The sequence below is a fragment of the Phaethon aethereus genome, assembly GCF_964289735.1.
Source record: "Phaethon aethereus genome assembly, chromosome: 1".
In the NCBI taxonomy this organism is placed as follows: Eukaryota; Metazoa; Chordata; class Aves; order Phaethontiformes; family Phaethontidae; genus Phaethon; species Phaethon aethereus.
In genome coordinates, this window is record NC_138575.1 from 75,336,058 (window position 1) to 75,349,008 (window position 12,951).

The 12,951-nt window shown below is 40.9% G+C and overlaps 1 protein-coding gene across 1 annotated transcript in view; it reads left to right on the forward strand.

Moving 5' to 3' along the window:
• ST8SIA1 (ST8 alpha-N-acetyl-neuraminide alpha-2,8-sialyltransferase 1) overlaps positions 1 to 12,951 on the forward strand; it is a 137,766-nt gene that overhangs the window by 73,046 nt on the left and 51,769 nt on the right. The window contains exons 3-4 of the mRNA XM_082014174.1: positions 5,546 to 5,655; positions 11,801 to 11,893. Of these exons, the coding sequence (XP_081870300.1) occupies positions 5,546 to 5,655; positions 11,801 to 11,893 (203 nt within the window). The remainder of the gene's footprint in view (positions 1 to 5,545; positions 5,656 to 11,800; positions 11,894 to 12,951) is intronic.

Below are 12,951 nucleotides of genomic sequence, written 5' to 3' on the forward strand. Positions count from 1 at the left end.
TAACAGTGCACCCAATTTTAAAGGAAATCTTCCTGGAAAAAAAAGTCCTTCTCTTCCTTTTCAAAATTTTCAGTTTTCACTAAAAAAATTCCAAACCCTAACTGTAAGCATTTTTTGGTGAAAACAGTTATTTTCCTGAGAAAATAACAATTACTTCTAAAGGATTGAAAGAAGAATGTCAGCTGTCTCACTGTAGTGGCATAGTGTGGGAGGTGGGCTGAAAAGTCCTCTCTCCTTTAGGAGGAGCAGCTCCTCCTGACCTCAGTCATGTTCATTATCTTGCCATCAGTAGTTTCTCCTAGCTCTGGGCTCCTGTGCCCGCGTCAGGGCAGGACTGGAGCAGTTTGGTGGAGAGGAGCGAGTGAAATGCAGGGAACCACAGCCACCCTCCACGTTCCCCCATAGAGAATACGCCATCCCTGACATTGATGTTTTTTGGAGCCGGTTGCTGTCAAGCTGTCATGTCTTGACAGCTCTGTAGGAGGAACAAAAGGCCTATCAGACCAAAGATGGATTTGTAAACAATGAAGAAGGAGCATTTGCTACTCTGCCATGTCTGACAGTATAAAAACCAACACCACATTACCTGTGGCTGACACACAGAGAGTTATCCTTCAAAGTGTCAGCTGCTTCCTTATGCAAAGATGCAAGAAAACATTTTATTAAGAGCTGAATTTGGCTTCTCGTTATCTCTTGGGGTTTTGCTGTCTTCTTAGGAAAATTAGTAGAACAACGCCCTTCTTGTCAGGATGCTGCCTTCTCAAAAGGGACAGTAAAATCACAGCATCTCTTGCAAATTCAAAATGCTCATTTAAAAACCCATTTTATTCTAATTTATGTTTTCAGTGTTTTCAATGTTTTTGACATCTTCAGCATTAAATGAGATGCTGAATACTGCTATTTTTCCTGTTTTCCCCGTAAGAACTTGGTTGCTGATTAAAGTCGTTGGCAGGCAGTGGGCAAAAATTAATGCATTAACAACCTAACAATAAAATCAAAGTGAATTAGAGTAGCATTATCTAAAATAAATTATATTTTGTTAGTACTGTGTAATGTTCTTTTAACTGATGACAATGATTTATTTTTGCTTAGATGAATGATGAAACTCATCAGTGAATTGCTGGATAGATCCTTTGGTAAATTAGTCCCATATTCAATTGTGAGTCTTTAATCTATTGCTTTGTGTGCTTATTTGTCATTGAATTCACAAGGGGATGTGCAGGTTCTTCTTTCATTTACATGAATATGAACTAGCACATCTTCACTGATTATCAGTGGAGTTTCATTGTATTAAACCAGGGAAAATGAGACAGTGGGGCCTTTCCGTCTGGTTTTCTTTGGAGATGCCTTTTAAAAACCACCTTATAAAATCCTTTTAAAAATTATTTAAAACTTAGTTTTAAAGGGAATTCATCCCGCTTACTTCCAATATGCATGGTGGTTTTAGTTAACAGTATTTGCAAATCCTATGGTAATGATTGCTTAAAAATGGAGGTGAGTTGGTCACTTATTTTTACATTTTCTCTGTTACAGTAGATGAACTGATGCTGCGCTGCTTTTCTTTCTAGTCCACCCACAAGACTCCGGCTGTTCATTAAAATTTTATGAATGAATAAAATAACAGATGTGTTGACAATGAAAATAACAGAGTTTCAGGAAGCTAATATTAATGGAAATGCTTTTCTTACAACTTTACAGTCCAAAGCCAGCTTTTCTCAGGCCAGCTTACAATTCTAAGGAGAAAAACAATCAAGTTTTTTGTGAGCTTTTAGCATAAATGACAGCTGGGTCCCTACAATGTGAGAACTCATATGCTGTTAACTATGAACTGAGAATTTGCCTAGCAAGGAGTTACATTGTGGGAGGTAAAGAAGGAAAGTATGAGAAGGTTTTTATAAGTCCTGTGAAACATATTTTGCCAGTAATAGAAACCTAGGAGCAAACTTGGGTTTACTATATAGTATTATCTCCAAATAGCACCATCGCCTTAAAAATACAACACTCTTCATTGAAAATTGCCTCTTACTGAAATTATAAGTAATGCCCAAGTCTATTTTACAAAAAAGTGAAACTTGTTTAATTCTGGAGCAAGTTGTAGCATTTTTCTAACCCTTCAACCCCAAAATAACATTCAAAAAATCTGAAGGCAGATCACCCACACCATGAAGATAGCATAAGATCACTTGGCATGAGGAAACAAATCATTATTAGAGTCCATGTTCAATGTTTTTTACCTGTAGAGGAAAAAAGTAACTCCAGGTTTTGGTAATTAATTAAATATTAAATTCGGCCTTAAATCCAGAGTGCATACCCTGACAAGCCAGCAGTAGGAAGGGCTAGAGGATGCAGGGAAACATCTTGAAAGCCCAGCAGTGATGTGGAAAGCTAGTAACAAGTTGAGTAATTCTACTCCGTGTTAGGGCTGGAGCTACCTTTTGGTTAATTGTCTTACAATTTTGCGTAAGCTGTTTGCACATGCTATTTTGGGCAGCCCAAAGGAAGGAATGAGCTGAATGCTTATGGGAAGTCACAGAATGAAGCCCACAGCTTTTTAGCTTTGAAAAGCCTCTTAAGTGCCTTTATCTATGCTATCTGTCCTGTAAGCATCTTTTGGATGTGGAGGGGAGGGAAGTGTGTCATCAAACTAATGTCCTGCAGCAGGTTGGGTATGCTGCTGCTAACTAGATTACAGGATGGTGATTTCCTAACAATTTCAAAGCCCAAGAGCCTGTTCCTTTGAAAGAGAGGAAAGAGAAATGCCTTTTGTAGAGAGAAAAAGGAGCCATATGTTTCATAGTTGCTTACAGGCAACACTTGAATTTGACTTTTATGATTTGTGTGTGACCAGGCTGTTTGTTTGGACAAAGAGGCTCAGGGCAGAGTTCCTGGAATGCCCTCGCAGCCTCAGCAATAATACAGAACTGTGATCTAAATATTTGCAGAAAAGTCATGTGCAGTATAACAAATGCAGGTTTCTCCCAGGTCGTCCCAAGCAATTGCTCTTCATTAAGCTCAAAGCAGCTGAAAGCCCACCAAGTAGCAGGGACACTTACTCCTTAGGCCTTTACAACCCCCCTGCCCCACTCTTATGGTACTGGAGCTAGGTCTTTTGCATAATGTTTGTAAAAGTTTGTAAGTATGGTCTTCTGGAAAATGCATCTGTTGAACATTTTAAGCTAAATGGTGGTGTGTAGAGACTGTCCAATGTCTGTGCCATCTCCTGAATTTTCAGTACTTTGCTGGGAGAGGCAAAAGCTTCTGTAGGCTCTTGTGGGCGTGGTGGCTTTTCACACAGGGCTGTGTTCAGCCTCGTTTTCCTCCTGTGTCCACAGAGCGAGTGGATTTATTTGCAGGTTAGGCAGAGGGACAACCACCATGGTGATTTTATCTGCCCCTTCTACTTTCTTTGGCTCCCTCAAATCACCCTGGCAGCCTTGATCTTGTTCTTTTGTTTCTTGGATTCTCTGCAGGATAAGAGTTTCAAAGCCCCCCGTGCTTTTGGAAACAAAAGTATGTATGCAAATGACAACTAATATTATAATCTTTGAGCATAACAGGTTATAAGCCTCCCTTGAAGGACAGTAAGTCATCTCAAGTAATATCAAAGGCTGTTTGGAACTCACAGAATTTTGAAGCGTTTAGTAACTCCTAAATGTTTGGTTTTGGGGTCTAAAGCCACTCAGCATGTACTAAAGCCACAGAATTTATGTGACGGAGTGTCCATAATTCTTAAAAGCAAGAGTTAATGGCTGCTGCCATTGTCTGATTTGTCACAGCCTCGCCTTTGTATAACTAGCTGTCTTGGAAGGAGCTTTGATATACCTTGAATAAGCAAGGTACTGTTATTTATAAAACATATCTCTTCTACATTTCCTCTGATTCTCACCCCCACCCACCCTCCTTTACTGAGTATGTGAGCTCTCATTTGGTCAGGGTCACCTCGGAGATGAGATGTCCTTTGAGTTGCAAGATATGCTCCTAGTTCAATAACTGTGTAAATTAAAAAATATTTCTTGGGAAGGCAGATGCAGGACAAGAATGCAACTGCATACTTAGTATTGCTCTGCTGTGTCACTGGGTTCCTAACAGTGGCTGGGCCTCAGGAAACTTAACTTTATTTTTCTGCTTTAGCATATCTTAATCCAGAGTTAGGATAAGCAAAATGCTTTAATGTCTTTCATTAGAAAGCAGGTTGTGGCTTTATACTAGCTGAATGGAATCTATTTTTCTGAGAAAAGAAGATAAAGCAAATAAATCTGAGGAAGAAAAGAAATATACAGTAGAAAGCAGTTCTAACAATACAGAGTTTGTGCTATAACGCTGTGTCTGTTTTCTGGACCATATACACTATTGTAATGCCTGCTGAATACATGATGCAATGTTAGACATTGCTCTGTACATGTAAGTGAGAACAAATGCTGCCACTGTTCTACCTTGTCCTCCTGGAGAGGAGAATTGTTTTGCAATGCTGCATCCTCTCGCTGTGGCATCTGCATTCTCGGAGGTCTGTGCAGTAACTTCTGTCTCTACTGCAAAGTCAGGTTTTGACAGGTTTGATAAATAAAAAATTCCTGCACAACTTTTTTCATGAGGAGAATATTAACTCTTGTAGACAAATTCCATTCTGTAACTAAATCACACTCCTTTAAATTCACGTCTGTTCACCACCTTTTTTTTTTTTTGTATGTTGTGCTGCACTGATGCACTGTGCAGTTCAAATGACTGTCCTGACTTCACTAAAGGTGAATGACTTGGGTCTGACAGGAAGATGTCCCACTGATAGTTTTGAGAACCTCTGGAATGAAGATGACTATAGAGATGTAATTTACTACTGTTTTTGATGCATAGGATAGCATGACAATTTGACCTTGTACTTTTATGACCTGCTATGCAGCTAGAAGAGCTCCTTAGTGAAAGTGGTGCCTTTCTAATTTTAATTCATGCTGTGTCTGGGCAGCTGAGTGTTTAAGGAGCTGCTGTCAAGCTCTAAATATCTTTGCCTAAGGCTTCAGAGTGACCCATTCCAGCGACACAACCATGGAGGGAGCTGGAGTGACTCCTGATTCCCAGTGCCCTTCTGTCATCACCTCGTTCCCTGTTCCTTCCTTCCTTTCTTCCCCAGAGCTGTCTTTTGTATATCAGCTCAGGAAGGTCACTTTCATGGATTTTTTTGTTTCTTTTTTTTTTTCTTCCCGGTTGTCTTATTTCCCCCATGTCTTTGCAGCTTGGCTAGAAGGCTCGTTCTGACCTGACTGCCTGGTTTGGTCAGTATCTGCATCAGAACTTTAGGCATTTTTGGGTTTGCAGAGATGTTATGTTCTTTATCACATTTCTTGCGTCCTGGTTTAGGCAGCGGGGATAAGAACTACCCTACATCAACTTACCCAGCTAATTTCTGTACTTCCCCCCCCTACCCCCAGCTCCTAATTCTCCCTTTTCTTTCATCACTTTGAGCCTTGCCAGCTCCCCGGGTTCTCCAGGAGCAGCTGCTACAAAGATGCATGTGTTCTCCTCTGTAAAACCGGTCCTTGTTTTGTGTTGCTAGGCTACTCCCTTCCAGCTGCCACTGAAGAAATGCTCCGTGGTGGGAAACGGTGGGATCCTGAAAAAGAGCGGCTGCGGCAAACAAATAGATCAAGCAGATTTTGTCATGCGGTAAGACAGAAACCTCAATGACACATTGTCTCCCCTTCCCCCTTCTAAGTCTTGGACTTTTCAAAGCTATTCAGTTGAGATTAATCATTTATAATTTGCCTGGTTTCCCCTCACCCCCCACCCTTTTGCAGGGTGCTTTACCCAAGTGATTTGGGTGAAAGTGTGAGGAGAGGCAAAAACGAGAGTTTTGGCTGGCTTCTGCAAATGCGTGTGTAGTGTGGGGGCAGTCTGCAGATGGATGGGTTAAGGTTGTGACAGATTGTGCAGTGTCGCAGAGAAGTACTGAAGAGCTGCTTTTCTCTTTAATTATGTAGTGTTAGGCTGGGTCTCATCCTGCACTGTACTCTGTCCTCTGCAACTCTAAACGGCATCATATGCAACCCATTGAACTCAAGATGAGTAGGTACTGATTTATGGGGCAAGGCTCAATAAGTAAGTTGGAATAAGCGGAAATGTTCCTGTGTTTTTCTTCCCTCAAGATTGATTTCTGGCTGACTGGCTAAGGAAAGGCTAAACCTCTTTCCTTGATGCCGTATTTTTGGGATGCTTCTCATTTTCTTTCCCTCCAGCCCTCCTGAAGTTGTAAGAACCTGTCAGGAGGGATGTTGAACCAGCTACTGCTTTTGTGATTAAATTTGGCACTTTCTAGGTCTGCATTCTTTAAGGAAGAAAGACAGAAATTAGTTCTTCCCTGTTAAACATGAACAAGAAAAACATTGCGGGGGAGAAACTGGAGGAACGCTCCCAAAGAGATGAGAAATGGAGTTTCTTTGGATTTTGAGATGGGTGCATAATGAACACCCACTTTAGCAAGTCTCCTTATTAGATCCTGATGGCTTATTATAAAGCCTTACAAATTTGCTGTGAAGCAAACAGTGTTACTGTAATTTCTGGTTTGCATCTCGATGACTAAAAATGCCTTCAGTGTTAAAGCAAAGAAATACAACAGACTAAAGGCAAAAGGAAATGTATAGGTGGAGCATTCACAGAAGAGAAGATGGAAGGCTCAAGGGGAAAGAGGCAGTGTGCTGATTGCCATTACTGCAAAACTCCTTAGGTGTTCCAGACTAAATAGAAGAAACTGCAGGGTGTATGCCATGGTAATATTACCTAGATGCAATGGGAAATTGAAATGACGTAAGAGCAATCAGTTCCAAAAACAATAGAAACTTTTTAAAAAACCCCAGCAGTTGTAGCTTTATCAGAAAAATGTTTTTCTGTCCAGGGGAAGGTAAAGCAACCACTGAATTAAAAATAAGTCATAGGGAAGCTCCTGCAAAAATCTCAGTAACTGTCTGCAGGCTGTATTGTATTAGTGATGTGCAGCCATATTTATGGAAAGCATTTCAGTACTTTTGGGTTAGAAGCTTATATACCACTAGGAGAAAATATTTTTATAGCAGGTGGAAGATAGGATTGAGTTGATCTTTTCTAAATCTGGTATCTATAATCTGAGAGCTGAGGGAGAAAGAGCACAACAGTGACTTGCATAACATGTATCATTTTATTTAAAAGAAATTTGTGTAATATCTTTAAAAATTTCCGCAATGTGAATTGTCATGCCAGCTTTTGCCCTTGTTCTTTTCTTCTATTCACATGGTTTTTGATTTCACTTAAGTGTATTTCTATAAGCTCTGTCACATGACTGCAGCCATCTTCTCTGATCTATTGTAATCATTAAGGTTAATTAATGGGTTTAAACTCGTCTAGTTGCTGAGCATTTTCTACAAACACAGTTGTACCAACATAAAGATTAAAAGAGCAGAAATTTTCAGCCCCTAAGGCATAGCACACTGCATCTATAATGAAAAAGGTGCATGGCATATGGTCTACATGTTTAGGTAGTGTGGTTTTAATAGACTTTCCTTCTGATAACTGGCTTGTTTTAAAGTTTATAACCCTTATTTCTAAGAAAAATTTTGATTTGCTCTCTTCCTTCCTGCTGACGCTTACTTTAAGAGAGAAGTGGTGGGTACAAAACCCTAAGCCATGCTTTTGTCTGTATTTTGACAGAAGAGACACATTTTCTTGGCTTTAGATTTTGAAGAAATATTTCAACATCTCCCATTTCTCCCTTTCCCCCAACCACCTTCCATGGCTCTGTTGTGGTTTGTACATCTCCCAGAGAGAGGGTATCTCTATAAAATAGCAGGGGATTGCACGGAGCTCTCCGAGCTGTTTGCTAGTGAATTTATTACAAAACTAGAAGCAATTTGTCACGATTTCAAGTTGACTAGTGGCTGTCCTGGTTTGGGGAGGCCAAGCTGTTATCTCTTAATCACATTGTGCCATGCCGTCTAGCCGTACCAGCCCAGGTGGAGGTGGGGAGGTTAAATGTGGTAGCACTTTGGGACTTGTAGACAAGTCTTGTGAAACATGGCTTTCAGCTGCCTTACGCAGTTACTGTCTTGACATTGGCCAAGGCGCCACTAAGGAATAAAAATTAATGTTTGCAATTACGTATTAAATTCATATTAGTCCCTAGTATTTTATATATGTGCATATATATAACATTCTAAAGTAGCTAGATAGTCACATAGCATCTAGCAAATGCACATGCATCAGCCAAGTTGCCTGGATTCTCTGCATCTGCGAGACATGGACTTCTGTCTGCGCCAAACCTAGAAGAGCCATTTCTGCCCAGTGAGGGTTGAAGGATCCCTCTCATTTTACCCTTGCAGCTCTTTGTATCTGTTGAGTTGGAAGGTCTCAGATGTGGAAAAGGCACACACGGACTGCTGTGCGTGTTGATGATTTCTGCCCCCACCCCCCCAAAGGCTGCAACTAAGTCATGTTGGTCTTCTATATAGAAGACCAATGTGTTCCACTCTTCCAGTTAGGCTCATGTCAAAAATGCTGGCCTGAAACACTGTCCCAGTACTTCTTTCTTTCCTGCACATTCAAGTATTTACTCCTCAGTACCACGACCAAGAGTAAGATAATTAAAAAGACCTTTCTTGGGATAAATCTTTTGTTTCTTGTTGTGTTTCTCACCTGCACAATACTTGGCACTCTGCTGACCTATTAAAAATATAAAATGTGAAAGGCCAGTTGATTTCTTACTGAGTTTCCTCTGGATACTCAGGCCATTTCTTAATATTTCATGCAGAACAAGCTGGGAATGAGACTTACTGATGAAAGGAATTAGATGTATTTAAATAATGCATCTGAGACTCTCTTGTGAAAGAAGTTTCATTATTGAGATGTTAAGAAGATAAAATCTAGGGAGAGATCTTGGTCCTTCATAGTGCTTTTAAATAAACTTCAATCAAAAATGGCTTCTTAAAAGCTTGCCCTTATGAGTTTGTGTTTATTCAAGACAGAGAGCATTGAACTGTAATCTACCAGAGGTCATTTATGCCATCTCTCTTCTCTGAGGCAAATCACCTATGTATCTTGCTTCGCAAATATTTGTTTAACCTGCTATTGAAAACTGCTGCTGAGAGGGCTTCTACAACCTCTCCAAATGGTATTAATCTGATTAATTGGTGTCCTACCCAGTGCAGGTACAGGATGCAACCCATTGCCACCTTTATTTATCTATTTATCTAGCTATTTAATTTAATTTAATTTATTTTTATGTAAACCTTTCTCAATTTTTAAGGTTTTATCATTCTTTATGACTTGGAATTAAACTTCTCCAATACTCATTCTCTAGTCTTTCTAGTCTTACTTTTTTTTTTTTTTTTTTTTCCCCTTCTCAATTATTGCATGTTCTGAAACCTCTTATTTTGATTCCTCTTTTCTGGCTTCTTTTAAAGTTGTCTAGTTTCTCTTAAATTGTGGTAGACCAAACTAGAAGCTGTTTCCTAACTGAGATCCCAATACATTGTGCAAATCTTAACAAATGTAGTCATGAAAAGGAGAAAACATTCCTGGAAATTTTATTTTTCTTGGTGAATGTGGTTGAATTCATCTATGTTGCATATAGGTGGAACTTTGCTGTCCTTCTTCTTGGCATCTCCTGCTGATGTGAATTTAAAAATACGGTTTGGAGAGCTGGTATTTGTGTGCAGGTATATGCAGATGTAGCACTACTGTGTTTTTTTTTTTTTTTCTTAGGGAATGTGAGATCTTTTGCATTAACAAAAAATTGCAGAGAGTATATGCATGCACACACTAGTGCCCTCTCTGGGCACTGACATGGCACAAAACCATAACTCTTGGAGGTGCAGCCGGGAATTTGTGCAACCTCGTTTCCTGCGCTCTGCTTGCCACAAGCACCTGGATCCCTTCTCCAGACACTGCGGAGGTCAGTGAAAATGCTAATGGAGGCAGCCAGTGCGGTGGAAGTAAGGGCTTTCCATGTGATGAGACTGATTTTCCCAGCGCGGTGGAAGTGTATGGCATCCTGCAATGCGACAACCCAACAGTTTCTGCAGCAGCCCCTGGAAAACTGCCTTAAAAACTGAACCGTAGCTCACTTTCCCAGCTCCCACCTCTCACTAGTGCAGGAAATGGGCCTCTGAATTATTAAGATTAAAAAAAACGGATAAGCAACTCGTCGTTGGACTCAAGGGTTTCATAACTGATGCCAGCTGCCTGGAGGACGCACGCAGAAGTGGGGTGCTACAGAGAGTTTAATGGAGAAGCCAGTGAGAAAAATGATGTAGCTCTTCACAGGCATAAGATGTGCAGCAAAGAATCCTGTGTCTCTCTAGTACTGGGAGGAGAAGTCATGAACATAAAATAACTCCTCTCTACGCCACTGCCTGCCCTTTTCCAGTGCTGTGGTCTCGTCCTCTGTGAGGGTGGTTGTCTGCAGAGCTTAAAGCAACCAGGGGCTGCTTGACCCCCTTCTCTAGGGTCAGCGTTTGCTCAGCATGTGCTCCTGGTGGGAGTAGGAAGAGGCAGGAGCTGGCGCCCAAGTGTGCTGCTCGCCTTTCCTTACCTCGTGTGCTCTGTCTCTGTGCTGCGTTTTTCCAGCGTGCTGCAGGAAAATGAATGAAGCCAGAACGTGCAAATAAGGATGTCTTGATTCGTTGGTTGAAATTAAAAATTGGAGGGTAAATTTGATGATGGTAGAGCCCAAAACTTCTTTTTTTAAAAAACCCCAACAAAACCCCGGAATCTAACAACATAAAAACCTAAAAGTCCTTTTCTGAAAGAAATCCACATTCCAAGTTCTACTTGTCTCTGAGGATCCTGGTTTCATTTTTGCCTTTTATAAGCGTATAAAAATATTGCTTATATCTTTGATTTAAAAAGTTGGACAAATTTGAAATTAGAAATGTTTTAACACCAACTTTTGCTGTAATATCTATGTATTGAGTATGTTTCTCCTGACTGTAATTTTTGTAGCAGTGCATGGGCTTGGATACTGTTTGAATGTATTTTCATCTTTATCTAAGGCACCTTCCTTCTTCTCGTAGGAGCATTTTTTACTGTTTACTATGGAGCATTTAGGCCTGTTAATTGTCTGGATGTTTCTCTCTACTTCTGTTTTTTGGACTCTTGGTGCTCTGCTTTCCAAAGTAAATGTGCTCATTTGCTTTCTCTTTATTACATTGTCATCCTGCCCATGAGAACAAGACTATGAGCAGAACTAAGATGCACGTATTTAAATAGCCACTTAAAATTTTTCTCTGTGTTTTCTTGGTAAATTCTGCACACTGAAGCTACCCCGCAGTGCAATGTTAAAAATGCCAGTTGCCTGTTGTTTACAAGACATGTAATGCTTGTAATACCACAGAATGGTAACAGTCTGGAGCCTGATACTGGTAAACAAGGCAGAGTGAAAAAGAGAACTCTCAAAGAGTTTGGGGAAAAAAAGTCTTTGCTATTATCTATGATAATAACGGCCTCTTCCGTAGCCTTTCAGCCTGTCGAAAATGCCAAGTCTGTGTCTTCCTTTTTGCTTAGTAGTTACATTAGATCAACTCAGCAAAAGGTTTCATTTCTACATTTCCCCACAATCTGGAACAAAAGTGTCCTGTTGTGCTTACAGGTGTGGTACAGTGGGGAATATTTGTAGCTTAGTCATTTTTACAGCACTTTCACATTTTCTGACAGCTTGCCTTTTTTTTTTTTTTTTCAAAGCCACACAAACAAACACCTGCAAATGTGCAGATTAAAAAAGACTGGGGTTGAAGCCTGTCAATCCTGAATGTCATTTTAAAATTTTTATTGTCTTTTCTGTGCACAGGTGCAACCTTCCTCCTCTGTCCAGTGAATACAGCAAGGACGTTGGATCGAAAACCCAGCTGGTGACTGCAAATCCCAGTATAATTCAGAAAAGGTAGAGAGCATATTGTTCCTCCTCTGACCAGGGAGAACAAAAAGAAAAATGCTTCTTCTGTGTTATAGATGTTATGTTCTTAATGATCTTCTGATCCTGGAAAAGGATGTGGAAAAGAGGAAATGGGCAATGGTTTGGCGTTAGGTGAAATAATTCAAGACTAAACCCCTGGTCCTTTCACTGTAAGCAGGGAAACCAAGCGAGGCTGGCATTTGTAGAGTTATTTCTTCTACCATACTCCCTTCAGTGCTTCCAGCTCCCTCCTCTTACTATGCGCTGGTGTCATGGTTTAGCCCCAGTCAGCAACCAAGCACCACACAGCTGCTCACTCACTCCCCCATGGTGGGACGGGGGAGAGAATCAGAAGAGTAAACGTGAGGAAATTCATGGTTTGAGATAAAGACAGTTCAATAGGTAAAGCATAAGCTGCGCATGCAAGCAAAGCAAAACAAGGAATTCATTCACTACTCCCCAGGGGCAGGTGTTCAGCCATCTCCAGGCAAGCAGGGCTCCATCACATGTAATGGTTCCTTGGGAAGACAGACGCCATCACTCTGAACGTCCCTCTACCCCTTCCTTCTTCTTCGTCCCAGCTTTATATACTGAGCATGATGCCATATGGTATGGAATATCCCTTTGGCCAGCCTGGGTCAGCTGTCCCTGCTCTGTCCCCTCTCAGCTTCCCGTGCACCCCAGCCTTGCTAGCAGGCCAGCATGAGAAGCTGGACTGACCTTGACTACTTAGCAACAACTGAAAACATCAGCATGTTATCAACATTTTCTCTTCCCAATCCAAAACACAGTCTCACACTGGCTTCTCTGAAGAAAATTAACTATCCTCTCTGAAACCAGGACAGCTGGGCATGTGTGAGAAGTGCTTTGGCTGCTCCCAAGCCGGGCATGTACTGATGGGTGGCCCAAACTACTCTGCTGGTCAGGCCAGTGGGCTGCTGCATCCCACAGTTAATGAAGATGCTCATTTGGGTTTCTCTTTGCTTCACCACTGATAATCTCTGGGTCCTTACTGTCTTCATATTATTTGTTTGATATTGATTATG